General features: G+C 41.2%; 1 protein-coding gene across 1 annotated transcript; it reads right to left on the bottom strand.

Annotated features, from left to right (window-relative positions):
• Positions 1 to 4,016: 4,016 nt before the first annotated feature.
• LOC117248156 (actin-related protein 2-B-like) lies at positions 4,017 to 20,007 on the bottom strand. The gene is made up of 9 exons (XM_033612914.2): positions 19,858 to 20,007; positions 16,456 to 16,566; positions 14,305 to 14,520; positions 14,117 to 14,189; positions 13,231 to 13,367; positions 12,592 to 12,741; positions 10,360 to 10,505; positions 9,756 to 9,888; positions 4,017 to 5,692 (listed from the first exon to the last, which is right to left on the bottom strand). The coding sequence occupies exons 1-9, from the start codon at positions 19,903 to 19,905 to the stop codon at positions 5,522 to 5,524; spliced, it is 1,185 nt and encodes a 394-aa protein (XP_033468805.1). The 5' UTR covers positions 19,906 to 20,007; the 3' UTR covers positions 4,017 to 5,521.
• Positions 20,008 to 20,567: the final 560 nt, after the last annotated feature.

Here is a 20,567-nt window from a genome sequence, read left to right on the forward strand (position 1 = left end):
TTGATAATTTTTTGTCATTTTTTCATGCAAAAAACATAGTTCAAGCTTCCTAAATATTACTTCATTTTAATAATTTTTATTAATTCAATTTATTATTTTTTCTGCATTGAGTCATTTTGCTTTTAACACTTAAATACATTGTCCTGATTGTACTGAATATTTTTAATTATGTAACACTTTCAATGCAGGACTTTTACCAGCAACAGAGTATGTTTAGTGTGTTAGTAGTACTTTTATTTAAGTAAACGATTTGAATACTGATACACCACTGAACACAAGTTGCATGGGTATATGTCAGTGACAAAAGCTGAGAGGTAAAATGAAACAAAAGTGAAAAAATTGGAGAGATTTTTGGTGATGTGGAGAGTTTTGTTTTAAAATTGAAAGCAGAAGTTTCATTTAATGTTAGTCAGAGGATTGTATGCTCCTCTAAGGGTTTAAAAATATTTTTTAAAAATACTTTAGTGGCTGTACTGGAGCTTTTGATCATGTCACACAATTAACAGATGGAGTTTGCTTCCGCAGAATTTCCATAGAATGTTCTGAGCAATTTGGCTTAAGAGCTGCAGTTCGAAGTTCATTCATGAACTATGTCTAAAATGTATAAAATTCAGTGTGCAGTCATGCTGTTATCATGCTTTTTGTGCATGTGCATGAAATATTGTTGAGAGAGAAGTTGAGAATTTCACCAGACAAGAGAAAAATGCATGTAACTTATCTGATAATATGAGTTTGAAGAGTCAGCAGCAGCCACAGCTGTAATACTGAAAGTTTCAAACAAGAACCAGTCCCCGAAACTGCATCAAAGTATCTTAGTGAATGTCCTTTGTTGAGACCTGAGGATGCGTCTGTTTGTGCTCTGATGGGGAGGAAACTTCAAACGATGCTTCAGAGGTAACAGTTCATGGTTAAGAGGGAAGTGGCAGGAGTCGAGGGATTAAAATGGAACAAGGCCGGAAGAGTCTGGGTGAGATCTTTATTTCAGGCACGGAAAGAGAGCCTCTTCCTCTGGTGGCGCCAGTCCTCTGCCACTGTTCCATTTCCTCTTCCTCCTCCTGGTCTGTGTGTGCAGAGCTCTCCTCCTCCTCCTCCTCCTCCTCTGTGGCCGAGCCTCTGTCACCTCCATACCTCGTCCATCCGTTCCTCTGGTGCAGTGTTTGTGTATCATCTAATCTTACCTTCAGCTCTGCAAAGAACTACAGCTGCACGATGGCACACAGAGAATTATTCTGCAACCATTAACCAGTCATTTCGCATGCAAAAGTGTCAGCATGTGATGGTTTCAGGTTCTAGAATGAGTCATTTCTTTTTCTTACACAATATTAAACTGAATATATTTGGGTTTTGGATTGTTGGTTCAACAAAAAAAAAGATCTGATGATGTCACATTCGTGTCAAGGAAACTGACGGGTATTTTTACTGTGCTCTGATGTTTGGCATGATGTTTTTGTTAGTTGAGGCCCACTGAAGACATGAACTTTAAGTATTTATAGTCTAGTATAGTGCAGAGTTTGCATGTTCTCCCTGTGTCAGTGTGGGTTTTCTCCGGGGTACTCCAGCTTCCTCCCACAGTCCAAAGACATGCAGGTTATGGTGACCCTAAATTGTCCGTAGGTGTGAATGTGAATGGTTGTCTGTCTCTATGTATCAGCCCTGTGATAGTCTGGTGACCTGTCCAGGGTGTAACCCGCCTCTCGGCCAATGTCACCTGGGTTAGGCTCCTGCCTAACATCTGTATTAACATCTGTAATAATATATCTAAAACCTTGGCTTCATTAAAGAAAGATGGAAACAGGAACATTATCTTCTTTGATCTTCTTTGCTGATGACCATATCAAAATAGTTTCTATGTTGCAGAGCTGTGACTGAACAGTGCTGCACATGCACTGTAGTATTATACAGTGGTACAGTTTTTGGCCACTGAGGCATGGGCACATTATGAGACAATGGACCTCTGGGCACAGATATGCAAAAGGGCTCACCACCTCTCCACACAGAAGCAAGACACACAGTCTTTGTGTCGGTGTTGCCTCTTTTTTTTCATGATTTGTAGCCAGTAGTGTGTCTTTGAGTTAATTTTGTGCCTTTTTTTTGTTCATTTTGTGTCTCTTCGTACTTGTTTTGCATCTCTTTATGGTCTTTTATGTCTCCTTGTGGTCATTTTGAGTTTCTTCCTGGTCTGTACCTGTTATTTTGAGTGATATTTTGCAGGTGAAGGCTGCAGGGGGCCTCCTGACACTCAAGTTTGCTGACATGAACTAGCATTAGTCAACATAAACTACTGGTTGTACCAGACAGAGTCAGGCTGTAGCAGCAGCACAGGACAGTGAATTAAGTCGAGAGAGGGTGCTTTTTATTGCTTTTTTATTGTTTATGAATTCAACTTTTTGTTTGCAAGACAAGGAATGTCTCATTTCTTCTTTATAAGCTACATAATCTCGCTTTAAAAGTCAAACACGAGCAGGAAATGTTTTCAGGGTCTGCTCCAACACAAAACAGAAGCAGCAGTGGAAGGTTTGGAAATCAGTTCTCTGTGGCAGCTCTTTTATGATTTTACTGATGTTTATCAGTGAACTTTTCCTTTTTTTGTTTTAATCAATTTGTTGCTCTCAGCCCAAAGATGACTCACAACTGGAGTTGACTGGCTGCATGTCAACAAGTGGAGCGTGTCATTACAGGCTTTGCATGATATTCTGTGTTTCATAACATTTTTCTGACTGACAAAACAATCCCAGCTTATTTAGGCCCACAAGCTGGCTTTTTCCTAGAGCTTTCAACTGTAGTGCATGGTCTTCAGGAGCAGAGTGGGTGCACTCTGTTGTCATGGTGACAGATCTTAGTTGGGGTTTTGTCAAGAATGATAAACTTAAATGCTTAATTTCAGTGTGATTGGTGTCACACTACTGACGGTGTCTGGGCAACAAGACTCATCTCTGTACACTGCATACATGAGAATTATTCTTTAAAACTTCCACATTAATAATAAGAGCTGAATTCAGTGTAGTCATACAGCATGTACAGAGGATTCCCAATCTTTTCAAGGGAACTGGAAATGACTGTGGAAACACTGTTTACTGTGAACTAGAGCTGAACAGTGGAGCCCCCAAAGAGGAGCCAAGAGGGAACATGGCCATCCTGATAAAATTGCCGGCCCCCTAATGTCCCTCCTTGGCACAAATCATTAATGGCCGACCTTACTGCCTTTAAAGAGGCTGTGGTTTGTTCATTTTTAAGCTATTGTTAAGGTAGCAGTCCACTGATACCAACTATGTAGGCTTATAGAGAAGGGAGCTAAGTAACGCTCCAGTTGGACTAAATTTTACTGAGTGAACAACTGACATGGCCATTTCCAAAGGGGTCCCTTGACCTCTTACCTCGATACCTAAATGAGAATGGGTTCTCTGGGTACCCACAAGTCTACCCTAAACTTAAGAAGCCTCGTTCCCAGTAACTGCTAGGTTCCTTACAATCAATATTCTACTTTAATTTAAAGCTGTGTATTTGTGTTTCCTGAAATTGAATTCCTGAAATTCAGTTATGGCTTTTGGTTTTGGTGTGTCACCTCAAGATGTTCAGGTGCCCCATCTGGCCACCCTAAGGAATTTGGGGGGTGTTGCTGGAGCTGAATGTTTATTTGGCTAATATTTTGATTATCTGGAGACAGTTTAAATCATTTTTCAAGCAAAAATGTCATGATTTCATCTTTGGGGTTTGAACTGCTGGTGAGACAGACACTTAAAAACATCAAGTTAGGCTCTTAAGAATTATGATGGCCATTTTAACACTTTTTTTTTACTTTTTGTAGACTAAATGATGAATCAACTAATCAAGAAAATCAATGAGTTATGAATATAATTGTTAGCTGCAGCCCTTCAGTGAACTACACTGGGTTTACAGGTTTACTAAATCATCTATTCAGAGTAAAATCCAGAGTGAATCTTTTGACTGTGGTTTCACATTTCTCTCATATGCTTACTCATATCACGCAGTAAAAAAAAGAGGCTACCACAGAGACATCCTTATAAATCACTTTTCTTTATTTAAATCAGCGTTAGGCAGTTATGCTATGAACAACACAGGAAAATAAAAACAAAAACAGTGACAAAAAGAAAGACATTAAAACATGAGATCCAGTTAACATTAACTGCACTTGGCACTGGATAGACGTTCATGGAAAGAGGAGAGAAAAAAAATATACACATTTTTTCATACTCAAAATAGAAGTGCCTCCAGTAATCATTAAATCGACTGTTGGGAGTGAAAGACTGGAGAACTTAAATATGGTCTCAACAGTATTTCGACGTCGATAAAATACCGTTTTATATTCCCAGTTTAACGATGCGCTGCACCCAGATTCAAATCGATCTCATCCTCAGCCTGCGACTGCCTCCGTGCTGTGGTGGATCTGAGTGAATACGACGGGTGAGGTGCTATGGCGTCGACACAGTCTGTAATATTGCTACAACTGCTCACACCCATTCATTCAGCTTGAGATTTACACAGAGAGAGAGGAGGCAGAGGCGAGGCTGTCTGATGACGAACAAATAGTATCACACCCCCACCCCTCCCATTGTCTCACCACCCACAAACCCCAAAGTACCATCACACACCTGGTGACAAGCTCAGGGGCTTTCCTTTGTGTATTTGTCCCTTTATAAATCAACCATCAATTCTTCATAAAAACATGGAGGAACTTCTGTTACCACAATACACTCCATTTACAATGGTAGTAGTGCACAGCAACAAAAAAAGTCAATGAAAAACAAAAAAGTTAAGATATAAATTGAACTCCAACAAAAAAAAAAAAAAAAAAAGTAAAAGCAGAACAAAAAGTAATCCCTCTCCCAGAAAAGAAAAAGTCATGATATCGTTTATAAAAACTGACATAAAAATGTGATCAGTTCTCGCTCACCTGGAACAGATGCTGAAAGCGGCCCGTGGCTGTTTGTGGTGGACCCTGATTGTGATATTACAGACGCTTTAGAGAAACTTTGCATCAATTTATCCCCTCCGGAGGTTGAATCAAAGGAAGGAAACTAAACTATCTGAACACTCGCTGCAGTAGCTGGTGGGTTTACCTGCCGAATATATCTCACAACACACCTATGTGGAGGTAAACAAGCACAGTTAATATTTCCTGACTTGGTTTTAACCTTCTCCACCAGATGTACACCAGCAGAGCAACATTAACCCTTTCAATTTGTAGTTTGAGTAAAGGAGGGGTTTCAGTGTAAATCTGCAAAAATGGAATTTGTTCTCGTGGGCTTGCGAGGAAAAGTGTGAGCCAATCCCAAACCAGGAGAGAGGAGAGGCAGAGAGGGGAAAGAGGAGGAGGTGACGGCTTGATTCCCTCTGATGTTTGAGGAGTATCAGAGCCAAAAGAGAGAGGAAGAGGGATAAATAGATATATACTCTGCGATGTGGGCGAGGGGGAGATGTGTGCATGTCATGTATGTGTGTGTTTGTATATATATGTGTGTATGTGTGTGTGTGTGTGTGTGCGGTCTGTCCGTCCAGTGCTTTATCTGACGGTGACTCCGAGTTTTTCCAGCACGCGGACTCCCTTCTCCTGGTACTCCTCCCGGGTCAGCCAGAAGTTGTCCTTGTCCTTCATGATGTCGGCCAGCACAGCTCCGCCCAGGAACACCATGTGCTTTCGCCTGGGAGGATCCTCGATCCTGATCTTAAATTTCTACGACAAGGGGACACGGAGACATAAAAGACGGCCCTGTGCAACAAAGAGCTGTCCTGCAGTCTGAGGCCGAGTTCAAGCTGCAGCTCAAAGTGTCCCATTGTTTTGTTTTCCCTCAACTTGGAAGTTATAAACATCAAAATTTGATCCAGAGGCTTAAAAGCTAGTTCATCCAGTTAAATTCATGACTTTTTAAAGATCTTTTTAGGACCACATAAAATCCATTTTAACATGTTTCACAACCATTCCGGCCAAAATATGACGAAAAACCAAGATTACTTATTATATCACATTGTTTTTCGTACTTCCCAGCAGAACATAACAATAATTCTTATTAATGTGTCCTGGAAACCGATATGTGCATAATTCTAGTAACTAATTAATTAAAGGTCATTTAAGTTTTTGCAAGTGTTGCGCAGCCGGATCTATCTCCACGGCGCTGTGTTAGCACTAGAGAAAGATTTGGAAGCGCCGATTATCATTCTGCTATAGGGAGAAAATAAAGCTCTGGCTTATTTATATATTTTTTTAAACCAATCACAAATCATCTTGTGCAGCTCTAAGCCCAGGATGCAGCGACGGTGTTGGGGGTGAACTTGTTTTGGTGGAACATTTACATGTTAAAATGGCTAATTCTCTGCCAAAGAAAACTCCCACAAAAACAGTAACAGACGTATGTTGACTGTGAGATTCATCTTTCACTGACAAAAAAGACATTATTTGATCATCGGTGCCCAAGAGGTGAATCCTGACTATACTTCAGCTCTGAAGGAGCTCACTGGACCTGTTACAAGCAAAGATGATTTGCTGGCTGTATGTGGCTCTTGCAGAACATTATTATGACTATTGTATGAATATTATAGAAGCCTGTGTGAAGAAGAACCGAAAAGAAAATCGACATCGGGCACCAGAGTCCTGCCAAATGCAATCAGGGCTTTTTGAGGTGCGTTGACAAGTTGTTTTATTTATTGCAGATCTTTACAACAATTCACTGAATCAACAAAGCTGGGACATCTTATTTCACGATCCAAATCTTTGTCAAAACCTGCCATTTTCCGGGTGTAGATTGTTAGCTCAACTTTTATTGTTTCTTGAAGTGAAGGGGATATTTAAAACAGTGACACGCAGACAGCAGATGTGAGGGAGAATGCCGGCCTAGATCGCCAACCAATGGCAGGCTTATAGCCCCAGTCTACACCCGGAGAGTCAGACTACATTTTCGCTAAAATCAACATTTCCCCATCCTGACACACTGAGCTTTAAAGCTACTGTAGGTAGCAGTAGTGACATGGTTGACGACACATGTGATGGTACCAACTGAAACTCAACAACAAGGATTTAACAGCCTCCTGCCTGAACTATCGTTTGTCAAAACAATCCTGCTTTTTATTTGTGGGTGCATAACATTTCCCAACAGCCTGCAGTCAATAAAATCTCTTGGTCTTCTGCAACCAAGAGAAAACAAGAGACCATCTTGCAATGGGATCACTCCAGCCACGATACAGCGACGCGTGACTTAAACCACCCCTACTTCCAACTACACACCTGTAAAGTTTCTTGACTGCATCTTGCACAATTGTGACATTATCACATTGACAAAATCTGTCCACAGACAAACATATAAACAGACAAACATTCAAAATGGCTTCACGGGTACTTCCTGCTACAATAGGTGTCACACACAGACACAGACAACGAATCACGAGGGAAAAACAATGCCAGCTGTTGCGACTGGTAAATATTTATGATGTCTGAAAATTAAGTTAAAGACCTTCGGAGACCTGCAGATACCCTGCTAGCATTTGTACATTCAAATCAAAATTTGGAATTGCTGCCACAGCAAACACGAGAACAGCTATCATAATTTCGGTGCCCGAGGCAGCTTGGCTCGACCAGCATAAGCAACAATACATCATTATACCTCAACAAAACAGCTGGAGGGACTAATATTTGAAGTTGACACCTGAAACTTCAAACTTGAAAGATGGCATCATAACTGAACTGTGTTTGAACAAAAAAAAAGGGAACAAAACCAGATATGTATATCATTGGAACAGTGCCATATTACTACTGGATATGGGAGATATGGGATCCTTTCATGAGGATATTGATATAATATGTAGACACAATCTGACAATAAATATTATGACAGGCAGTCGTTCCACCTGCATTAACACCAGCCGATGTTTTAGACCACATGGGGGCAAAACAAGCTGTAAACACAATATTGATGAAAATAATTATCACCTTATAAAGTTGATAGAGCAGATGCGAACAAACACTGACAACATTCTAACATCCAGCAGATACAGAGTCGTATTAGCATCTATTTTTTAGCCTTTTTTGGGTCAATTGATAAATGTACATCAGCATTAACTCTCCTTTAGCTCTGCTTTGGACTCTACAACACCACTCAAATGAGAGCGGTGAGAATGAACCAAAACAATGAACTTAAAGATGCTAAAAGGTTTCGAAAAGCTGAAGGAACTAGAGCACTAATTCTCTGTTGATTTGTCACCACGAGTGACACATTTCACATTACATACAATAATTTGATGCTCTGTTAATCTAAAATATTAGCTGGTGCAGCTTTAACGTGACACTCCACCCATAATCAGCTTGAAAGATGGCTTCAGTTCAAACTTAGTGACAAGTTCCTAAGACGGAAGAAGCATCAAAACATCAACACAAACTTCTCAAATCACTCCTGCCGCACTTCTCTGCTCTCCGTCTGTATGCTCAGTATGTTCCAAACACTCATATTTTCACCAAATAGGGCGAAAGACGCAGCTTCTGTTTGGGGCTCACGTGGCTAGCTGTCTAAACGTAGCTGCGAGCAACAAACAAACAGCTAAACGGTGCAAGATACAAATGAGGTGGTGTATTTAGCAATATTTTGACTGTTTGGAAGATAGCATATGGAATGGCAGACAACTGCCATGTGCGATAGGAATGGTTTACAACATTTTTATCCATGTTTTGATAACTTTTTTCCCCACTGTGAGGCCCTATCAACTGGAATACACTGTAACCAACATGAATTCAAGCTGGCCGCTGTGAGAGAATACATGACAAACTTTTTAACAGCCATCTTGGAAGTATTCGGCATAAAAATATTTAGGGATCACACATTTTGCTTTTCATGACGGACATATGAAAAACACTATCACTACATATAAAGACTTGAATTCGAAAATGAGATAAACAGTCGCAGAAACCGAAGCCGGCTGCAGTTGTGGGCAGAAAAGTAAAGCACATAATGACTTGCTTTTAAACTCATGAGTCATCTGTAGACCTTTGTTTACAAAATAGTTCGGAGTAAAATCATCAGTGTCTTTGGGACACTGAAGTGGAAATGCGATGTGGGGATATTTTTCCAAAACAAATATTTATCATTGGGAAGTGAACCTCACATATGTTGTTATTAAAAGTGCTCTGTTTAAGTTAAATGAATGTCTGTTGACCTCCAGCACCACCTGGTGGTGGTCTAGGCACACTGCACCACTCTGAGACAAAACATGATAGTAAACTTTGCTCTTAAACCTCAGAGATGTGTTTGAGATGGATACGGTTCAAGCAGTAACTGCCCATAATTCAAGGCGTTTAATTTATTCTATTGTGAACTCTCAGTGTTAGGGAGTTAACCTCATCGTGACAAAGGAGATACTGTCAGGTGTCAGTCACTGTTTACACACTAAACTGACTCAAATATGCTCCCCAAAGTAGTTGTAGCTCTCTGGCACTTTACTGCTCTCCCACAAATGGGAAACCCCGCCCAGGCCAACTTAAACAAACCCAGAGAATCAGCTGGAAATACGAATTCACACCAACTGGGAGGCCTTGTGCAGTAAAGCCAGACTTCAGCTCATCTGAGTGTACAATGAATTGGTCGCAGTGCCACTGACACTAATCAAGTTCTAATTTGAGCTAAAAATTAATGTTGTATGACCTGTTTTCAAAGTCATACTGAAAACCACATCTGAGCAGTTTTAGCTCAGAGGCCTTCTGCGATGCTCTTTACACACTCAACAGTGTAATCATAAATTAAGGGTTGATATCTCACCGAAAGCTTGGCCACATCTCCCTTGAGCACACGCTCCAGGTATAGCTGCTTGAGTTCCCTCTCCAGCCGGGACGGCAGGCCCGGGTACATGGTGGATCCTCCTGATAGCACGATGTGTTTGTAGAACTCAGGCCTGATGATGGGGAGACAGAGAGAGGGTGAGAGCAGAGCACACAAGGAGAGAAAAGTCCACAAATGTTGAAAATGTACTTTCAAGACATGGCAGATTTACATCCCTCAGTGAATAAAGATAAATTATACAAAACAGACCCATCAGCTCACACAGCAGGATTAAATAATGACGTATTGTGTTTCCATACCTACATTTGCTTGGTTATTTCCACTCTTTTACATACCCAAAGATCAATTTTCATACTTTCCATACAGAACTCTGGTGTGCAAGAAATATTTAGTTTGATATCTAAAACCCTCTTTTGCTTCAGTGGGAGCTCTGCTGGGCCAACACCACCATTTTGCACATCTGTGGCTTATAAATGTTGTGTATTAATGTGCTTAAGAGTGGAAACAGTCACTTTCAGTACAGTGTCTACTAATGTATCTTTATTGGCACTGAAATGTGTCCATACTCTTCCACTGGTCTCACCTGGTGTCTATATCGGCTGCCTGGATGGTGTTGAAGAGGAGCTCAGCCACTCCGACACCCTCCACATTGATGAGGTGGGGCTGGAACAGAGCCTCAGGGGCCTCAAACCGCTCTCCTCCCACCTTGATCACACGACCATCTGGCAGCTGGAGATGTGTGGGAGGGTTGAGATGAAAAGACATGGAAAAAAAGAAAATATGACACCACTGAAGAGGTAGGATTTAATGTATGACTCAACAGAGAGTCATAAATCTTGAATCTAAGAATTAGAACGATACTGTTCAGTGGTTGTTTGGGATGTATGAAAGGAAGTCATAACTTCTCAATAAGCCTTTTAAAAGAAAAATGTGTGTGTGTCTGCTGCATAATGTTGTTCAGCGAGTTAAAGCGCAGTGAGTGTAGACTCCAAACTGAGCAGAGTGAATGTGTGTGTGACTATAAAAAGGCTTCATTCAGCCGAGGGCAGTGGGAGGAAGTGGAGCCCAGCCACCGCCGCAAAGTGGCTGCACAGGAAATGATGTAACGCACAGTTCAGGGCCCTTCGGCCACAGTTACATTGCCCTCCTTGTTTCGGCACACAAAACGATACTTACACATACATGTTCACACACCTACACACACACAGTCGCCTACACTAACCCAAACACACACGGTCAGTGAGCTCTGAGACACAACATGTGCTCGGTAAGGCGTGCAGTAACACAGACTTCAGGACCTGCGTTTAGATTCTGTGGTTCCCTCTGCAGGGAAAAGGGCCTTGGAAAGAAAAGCAAGCCTGGTGGAGGAGCACTGCACCCCCATATGTTTGAGTCCCAGAGAAAACAGTTAGTCAGCAGCACTGCCCAGTCCTGAGGCAGCCAACAGATCCAACAAGGGGCATGTGGTAGTCTACTTAGCTCCGCGCAGAAACAGATTTGGTTACCCCATTAAGTTTTGATTACTTCAAAATACTACCACTTCTGAGTAACAAATCCTTTGGGAGTGATTTTTTCTACAATGCTATTCTGAGCTGAAATATGAAACTCATCCTAATCCCAGAGGGCTAAAAATATATTGCATTTGTACATAGAAATGACCAACCTAAAAAAAAAGCAGTTAATGCACACTTGTATCCCAAATATGAAAACATCCTCTGCCTTCTTCATCTTCATATTCAGTCTCAGATACTCCTTTTTCCACCAACATGGAACAGGTTTCACTCCCGTGTGCGCACTTAATTTTAAACCACTCAGAGCATTTCGAACAACATCAAAAAACGTTTCAAAAGCAAAATGTTGGTTCCCAGCTGGAACCAAACAACAGATGGTTCTCCCCAACCTGAAGTGCAAACTGTGGCGACATCAATGTGCCCGTCACGTTCTACAAGTTGGAAAGACAAAGTAATCTTGCACCTAATTGCCCTCTTATCATTAATGGTTGGTCCATTCTTGTTTATTGGATAAAAAACAGTATCTGTAAGTAATAATAATAATCAATGTGATCCACCATCTTGCTGACGCATCCTTGTTCACAATGGTTAGGCTTAAAACTGGTGAAAAAGCGGGCTGGTTTGCTAGATAGCACCAATATTTCAAGAATCCTGAGTGAAACTGGATCAAGAACAAAAGGGTATCATCGTCCTGGCTGATTTTCTGGTGCCCATATCTCTGATTTAGCTCATATACTGCAGTCCTTTAATCGCAGGTGTTCTTTTTTTTTTCTTGGTTGTTTTATGGCACATTAATTAGAGAGATGACGGCAGGAAACAGGTACAGCAAGTGGGACGACATGGCATGCTACCACAAGCACACAAGGGGAGACATGTTGGCGTTCATAAAAACTGCATCAGCGATCTATTAGAACTTCTCTTTTGGGTCTTAAGTCAACTGTTTGCACTGTTGTTATGTTTCTGATGTTTATCCAGTTCCCTTTTCCCTTATGTGATGCCAGCTGAGTGAATAATGCACAGAATATCTATATGAGGGTGGCAACTCGTTTTTAAGTCTGGCCTCACACTGGTTACTGTGTCGGCACACCTAATGAAATGACAACCACAAACACCAGCTCCGCAGCTGTTAGAAACTGTACAAAAAGCCACATCCTAAACTTCATCTGTAGGCACTACCAGTGACTGTACCAACAACCTGTGCACTTATGGTAGTTTTTATTCAAATCATTTTATGCTAAATTCAAATCTAAGGTGAGATTTACCCGTTTTATTTTGTTGAAAATTAAAAAAATTCAAGTATATACCGTGTATGACTCCACCAGCACGGTGGTCTCCAGCGCCAGCTTCTGCTCCTGCTCGATGTTGTAGCCCACGTAGCACAGCTTCTCCTTCATCATGCGCACCGTCTCAAAGTCTGCAGAGTGGTTGAAGGCATAACCCCTCAACAACAACAACTGCACCATGTGAGGGCAAATGATGATGGGAGAGAAAAAGCAAAAAGAAGGTGAGAAAGGTCAGAAAGAATATTAATATATTTATATTTATTTAAATAAGAATTAGTGGTAGTGACAGGTCTTCTCATAATTAAGACCCTGTTACTTAATTTACAAAGAATGTGATGCTGGTTTCCCCTTTCTAAAGAGCATCACGACTGTCAAATTCCAGATTTTGATGATAACCCATTTTTTAAGACTAGACTGGAACATATTTGCTACACTAAAATGCCTAAAAATATGAATTAAAAGGCGTATTTTAGAAGTAGAATGATGGTCTACAGTATGTTATAATGGTGCAGCACTGTGAAGTCTTATTATCTAAAATCTACCATGGGAAGATCAACCCACATGATTTTTAAATCAATCAAATTGACACATTCATACAGTATATACTCGACTGACTGTGTGTTTTGTTAATCTGATTTGAGAGTCTGTCATGGCTGATACCTTGATGAGGTAGCGGGTGATGTCCCTGCCTGCGATGTCCAGACGTCTTGTCAGATGCGGCAGGCTGAAGCCCTCATACACTGGACAGATGTGTGTCACACCATCTCCCGAGTCCACCACCACACCAGTCAAAAGGCCTGAAAAAGAAAAAGAAAAAAAAAAACCCACACACTACAGTTAATCATCTACAATCCTACCAAACTAGGTGTGTTTGTTTCTGAGTTTTAACCAGTGTGTGCTTTGGGCTACTGATTGTTAGCCATGTTGGCTGGGTAAACATACAAACCTGGAAAGATAACACATCTAACTTAAGAATCAACTGCTAATAATGGCTCACTTGTTAGTAATAACCTCAGAGACAAAACAGTAAAGCAGCACACAGACATAATGTAGAGCTCTGTGTGTGTGTGTAAGAGACAGACTGAGGCTCACTGTGGGTTCAGATGATTTCAGAATTCATCTGATCCTGCCTGAAGCACCACAAAGGTTGGTTTAACCCATGTTAACACTTTGGATAATGTCAGGATATCATGTCTGTCACTGGAGCATTATGAAATGATAATCATGTGACTTTCTGACACAAAGAGAAACATATCTGGTATCCAAGTCGTCTCATAAAACAAATCTTTGCACAAACTATTTGACAAAGGTGTGGTCGTTAAATACAGCCACATAAGAATATTTCTACTATTAAAATGAAAAGCCGTCTGCCTCTGAGCTCCTCAACTACTATTAATTTGCCAGTTATAACACAGACATAATTCTGGTGTCAGGGGAAATCTAATTTATGGGTGACAGGTTTGCTGGAATAGAACACCTGCAAAATCTCTGTGATAAGGAAACTGATTAAACTTGCAGAGCAAAGCATGCACGTCTGTCTCCCTACCTTGGGCATACAGTGTCAGCACGGCTTGAATAGCAATGTAGACTCCTGTAAACTGGTAGGTCTCAAACATCACCTGCAGGAGAAGCCAGAAAACATCAGATAGTTAGAACAGTTGTTTTTACCTTCCCTACATGAGACTACAAAACTACCTCCAAGCTGCACACATACAGAAATAATCATCAACATACCTCAATGATTTTTTCGCGGTTCTTGGTGGGGTTCATGGGCGGCTCGGTCAGCAAGATCTTGCAGTTGCGAGAGTCGATGTTGAGCTTCTCTGGGCCGAAGGTGTAGTCCCACAGGTGCTTCATGTCATCCCAGTTCCTGACGATGCCGTTCTCCATGGGGTAGTTGACTTCCAGCATGGAGCGCAGCTCGCTGGCCTCGTCCCCCACCATCAGGTCCTGGCGAGAGAGGTCAAAGATCAGCAGACATAAATATTTAGAAGCTCTGCAGTGTTGCACTCCACTTCTGAAAGCCAGTTTGCATCATTCAGAGTCACTGGGAGTAGAGATGAGCACTGAGTATTGGTTTGTGGTAATGAAGTAAGTCATTTTAATTTGCCCGCTTGGCCTGCTGGTCTCATAATTTCAGAGAAACTGGATCATCGAGCCGAGTCATCTGTTAGATGACGACAGCTGCAGTAATGTCCTCGCCCAAAGTAGCTTTTTGCTTTAAAACTCAGTTACCCAACATGCACAAGCCATCTTTTTCCATGCATCTACACCTGGAAACACTTGCGTTTCCCTCTAGCTACAGTAAACCACTTGTTTTAGCACCATTCAACTAGCTGCATGCAAGGCAGCCTGGCAATGTAAACAACCGCTGGGTTAGAGCTTAGTGTTAGCCACACAGTCAAGCATCTCACGTTCCACTTGGAGACATCAAAAGCCTACTGAAGGCAGCCATTTTATGGGTTCATCCTGTGTGCTTTGGCATTAACAAAGTACCAGTCACAGGCATTGCCTCCATGTGGTCTCAATAAAAAAAAAAAAAGGAAAAAAGAAAAACAGAAAAACAGATGTGCTTCCGTCTTCGACTTTCAGCTGTCTGCTATGCACCCTCAAGTGTGGACACTTCCTCTGCACTTGTAAAGGTGAAACACCCGCAGATGCTAAAGCAAATACTCTGAACTTAAATTAGGTATGTTTGTGGCATCATCACAGTGAGGCAACTAGATCTGTGATGCACATACGTACACAACATTTAGCATTTAACACCACTTATTGTAGCTGCAGCTGACATTTTAAGTTCTTTTTTTGCTGAAAACTGTTGTGATTATTTGAGTCCTTAAATAGCAGCAGGATTGGGGGGGGGGGGGTGGTGGGGGGGTTTGGGTAGCTGTCAGGATGCGCCAGCAGATCACAGACTCTGAAAAATGGAATCGGTCCAAAATCTCTTTTAGCACTCCATCGATAACAGCTGGCCTCTGATTCATCACAGCCATTTCTACAACACTTTTGAGCCTGGAGAGAGAAGTGCATTAACGTAAGGGCTGTATATCTATCAGACTTGCTGCCACTCATTTGGCCAACACTCAAACTCAACAACAACTCATCGGGATGCAGAAAAATGGGATCATTGTGTGAGTAAAAAAAGCATAAAAGAAAACAAATGAAGAAAAGACACTGGACAAAAAAAACCCAAACATCTAAGACAAAACAAAAAAAGAGTTTAATTTGGTTGAGATCAAAACATGGCACAACTCTCTGGCGCAGGCAAGAACAGGAGGCACACACCAACCTGAACTTACCATCTTCTGGGCATTCTACTTCATCAGGGGGGACAAAACATGGAGGAAGAGGAAGGTAGATATAAAGTAAAAAAGATGAATAAACCAAAAATTGGGAAGAACAGGAGAAAGATAAAGATAGGTTTCATGCTAAAATAATGGGAAACCATCTGACATTTAGACCTCTGCTGCCAAAACAGCTGATCATTACCAAAATCACAGTATTCAAAGACTTCATATTTGCAGGAATACACTAGAGATACTCTTGTTTATATTGGGAGGATGTCTAAAACAAGCTGGTAGAGCTATAGTTGGAGGATTGATTCTGTTATCTAACAGATTTGAGAACTGAATGACATTCTTACTGGAGCTCACCATGAGTCTATAACAGATTTTTAGACGGGAATTAGACAGTCTATGGCTTTGATTTTGTGCTTATATCAGAAACTGATTTGCTCCATTGTGTGTGATTTCATATCTTGCTTTTTTACTCGTTTGCAGATAATATTTTTGTCTCATCTGCGGTTTCCTGACCAGGTCTTGCCCTTGAAATCAAGACTTTCTGGTCAAATGACTCAACAGCAACATCACGTGGACCATTTCCTACCTTGATCACAATGTTTCCGACTTTGGCTGTCGAGCGAATGATGGGCCTCCCAACAAGCGCAGGGAAGATGTGCTCTGGGAAATTGGAGCCTGCATAGCCGCACTTGACAAACTAGAGGAGAGAGACAAGAAAAGCAGAGCACAGAGGAAGTGATGTGAGGAAATACATTTGAGCACTGATGAGATAAACTGTGCAATACAGCCAGACAATGTCCCAGTCATCCTGCTGATAACAGTGGGCTTAATTAGCATTTAGACGGAGATAAAAATGTAACCACCGACGTCACCACGCCAGAACCTCTGTGTATGTGTGTGAACATCTGCAGCTAGTGCCTGCTTTAGCCTCCATCACAGTGATAGAAATGTATACCTCAGATCTTGAATGTTAGTATGATGGGGTTGACTGATACTGACACAAGTCATTCATCAAAATGTTTTTTAAAGAATTAAGGACTATGATAATCTAAACCAATACTAAGAGATTTTTTACATTAAAGAATCTGACCTAAGACTTTTTTCCAAACTGCTAGGGTCAATGGGTAGATTCAAGGATGATCTGCCAGGCGGGGTTTTATTGATTAAAGTAAAATTTGAGAATCAAGTCCACACAAATCATTTCTGTAATTCCCCAACAAAGGAATTTGGTTAAATAAATTTCACGAAAAACAACTGGTGAGGTGACCCGATTCTGTCTGCAATGTAATTGGAATCAGCTGCTGTTTGAATAACCATCTCACAGAACCAGTTCAACTCCCATGGTGAGTTTTAGGGGAAGACTGTGAAATTTACGAGTAAAACAAACAATTCAGAGTTGTCTGTCTCCTTGTTTTGCAGCTGCATGTGCTTGGTAGGAGCGTGAAGAAAAGTTCAACTGTCAGATTTTACAGTGGACTATGATGTGAAACAGCATGCATCAGAGCTCTAAAAATGTGCTGGTGACATGTGGCTGTGGTTCAGACTCCTCTCACTTCCTCCTGACTTCTCAATTCAACCCTGACACAGGGCAATTTCTTTTCTAGCTCTGCATGCAGCTCTTGAAAAAGTCGTATCTCAAAAAAGCCTTATTAGTCAGTAGCATGCTGAGCCGACATCCTCTTTGACTGCTGACAAGGTTTAGAGAGGAAGTCATGGCAAACTAAAAGAAACCTGTGTGCAATGAGTAACTCCTTAACAAAAGAACAGATCAGCAAAGTTTATGTTGTATGCTGGATGAGGTAGAAACTGCTCATTCCGTCAACAAACCACAGCAGATTGAAAATCCCCTAAATACACCAGCCTAATATCATTATAACAATAACACTATACCTCATACTACACTGTCCTACATCTTACTATACTATGGTGTTAATATGTTATACTGGGGCCTTGGGCACTTGTGATGTGCCATTGGTGTGTAATTGTGTGTGTGAATAATTAGCGCTAGTTATGGTCATGATGAGCAGGTGGCGTCTTGCATGGTGACCTCTGCCACCAGTATATTAATGTGTGTTTCAATGGGTGAATTATGGCTTGTGATGTAAGGCTCTGAGTGTTCACTAAGACTAGAAAAACACTACAATGACCATTTACACAGGATATATTTCTATTTTTCTATATTAATACAGACAACAAAGGAATCTCAACTTAATCACAGTACATTAAAACTGCAACAATTAATTGATTAGCTGTCAATTATTCACCAACTAAATTGACAATTTGAGTATTTTTTGAGTATTTATTGGTTTGTAAATGTGATTATTTCCTGGTATCTTTCCTCCTTTATGAGAGTAAACTGAATATATTTGGGGTGTAGACAAAACAAAACATTTAGGGAAAGTCATGTTGGGCTTTGGGAATCACTGAAGGACATTTGTCATCATTTTCCAACATTTTATAGACTAAACAACTAATCGACAGATTAATCACCACTAAAAATAACTGTTAGTTGCAACCCCATTACATATTATTTTAGTGCAGACTGCTTACATAGCACTAGACTTGTTGCTATTACTCATACCATGATGTCACTTTTGTGTCTTTGTCTTATTGGTCTGGTATAGTTCATATTTTTACCTCTACTCTTTATACCAGCTTCTTAAATGTGAATATTTTCTGGCTTCATTCCTCCACTGTGACAGTAAACTGAATATGCCTGGGTTGTGGACAAAACAAAACATTTAGGGAAAGTCATCTTGGGCACTGGGAAACACTGAAGGACATTTTAGACCAAACAACTAATCGAATAATCGAGAAAATAATTGACAGATTAATCGACAATGAAAACAATTGTTTAATGCAGCCCCATTACATATTAATCTGGTGTAGGCTGTTTAAATAACACTAGACTCCTTGCCAATATTGACACCTCTGTGTCACTTTTGTAATGGCCTTATTTTTACTTCTACTCTTACATTAGTCATACATACCTCTTTTATTTTTCACCTCTCTTTTCATCTGCACCTGTTCCTGTCCTTGTGCTGTTGCAGCACCTTAACACCCCCCCCCCCCCCCCCCCCCCCCCAATGGACTATTTAACCAACCAGCTAGGTTGTGACAAAAGTACCACACAAAAACATGTGGTGCAGATGTGACCTACATTGGGCTGGTGGTCGGTTGTTATTTGCCAGTACTGAAGCCTGTTTCGTAATGTTTCTCATGACACACCTAGAATTTCCTCGAGTATCTGTCAAACCGTCAAAAGCCCTCGTCTATCCAGTAAGGACATGTTAAAACAAAGCTGATTGAGGACGGGTGCATGAGAGAAATAAAGTATGCGGTGTAGTCTTTCCACGACACAAAGACCTGACTAACTCCAACTTAGGTGACATTTCTATCCGGGAAGTTGCTGCTGAACAGGAAAACATAAAGGTGGTTCATTAACCTGACACGGCCTAACTACCGTTACACCTAGCTGACAAAAAAACTAACGTTAGCCTTGATAGTTAAATCAAATGTGCAAGACAAATACTGAATCTGCAGACACTGCATTGTTTGCAAGACAAATCACAGACATGACCGACGCAGCTGCCAGACAGTATAAACCAGACAGCCAGCTGTTGGATGCTAACAGCAAATTAGCAGGCTAGCTAGCTGCTTTAGCTTAGTAACCAGTGGTAGCAAATTGGTAGTTACTCGTCTGCCTTAATTTTGGGGGGGGGTTGTACTACTGTGGGAGGTTTAGCCAGAGCTGTGTATTCAGCTTTTACCCCGACATTTACACCCACCCTACGTGCCGTTTCCGTGTCGGGTCCGGATGAATGAAAATTAGCAGGCTAACAAGCTAGCTAGCTACCCACCCAGTTAACGCTAGCTAGCTTGGACGCTGACAGCCCCACTTCCTGTTTCAGCAAATCGCTCGACATAACGGCTCCGTTCAAAGCGAGCCACGGTTTGAGAGCGTGTCGGGCCAAAGCAGCAAACTTACCCCGGTCCCATTATCACAGACCACCACTTTCCTTCCCTGGCTGTCCATTATGTAAAAGCCCAGTTGCCGCTGAACCTCCCTCAACTTTCTTCGGCAAGCCGGAAGGAAGACACACCAACCCGGCCGAGAGGAGGAAGGGAAGGGTGCTCATCCGGTGTGTGACAGAGACGTTCAAATGTCAGTCACTCCCTCCAAGATCAATGCAAAGCTTAAATCTCCTTAATTTTACCATCACAACAAATGCATTGACTGATTGCATCGCTAGAAACAAAAAAACCTTCAAAATCCTGGATCCGTATATTCAATGCAGCCTCATTCAGTTTCCAAATGCAGCATGTAAATACAAGTGTTATGTCTTGGGTAGAGGCAAGTGTGAAGCCTTTCATCTGGTTATAAAGGTTCATTTTTATTCCCTAAAACTGTCTAGATCTTCCGATCAAGCATCATGGACACATCAATAGATAATTTTGCACATTCCTGCCCAAAATTGTGCAGCTCTTTAATGTTAAAGCAAATATTATAGGGTGAATTCAGGGTTATTGGGACATAAGGTCAATTGGGATAGTAAAACTATACAGGGTTTATTTTCTCAACTGATAAGTAGAAAAAAAACGTCTTAGCTGTGAAACCACACAATCAAAACTGCATGCCTCATCATAAGTGTGACATCATGTAGGTGGATGGGGCAAGATTCAAACAGGAAGTTGACC

This window comes from Epinephelus lanceolatus, chromosome 17 (genome assembly GCF_041903045.1).
Source record: "Epinephelus lanceolatus isolate andai-2023 chromosome 17, ASM4190304v1, whole genome shotgun sequence".
In the NCBI taxonomy this organism is placed as follows: domain Eukaryota; kingdom Metazoa; phylum Chordata; class Actinopteri; order Perciformes; family Serranidae; genus Epinephelus; species Epinephelus lanceolatus.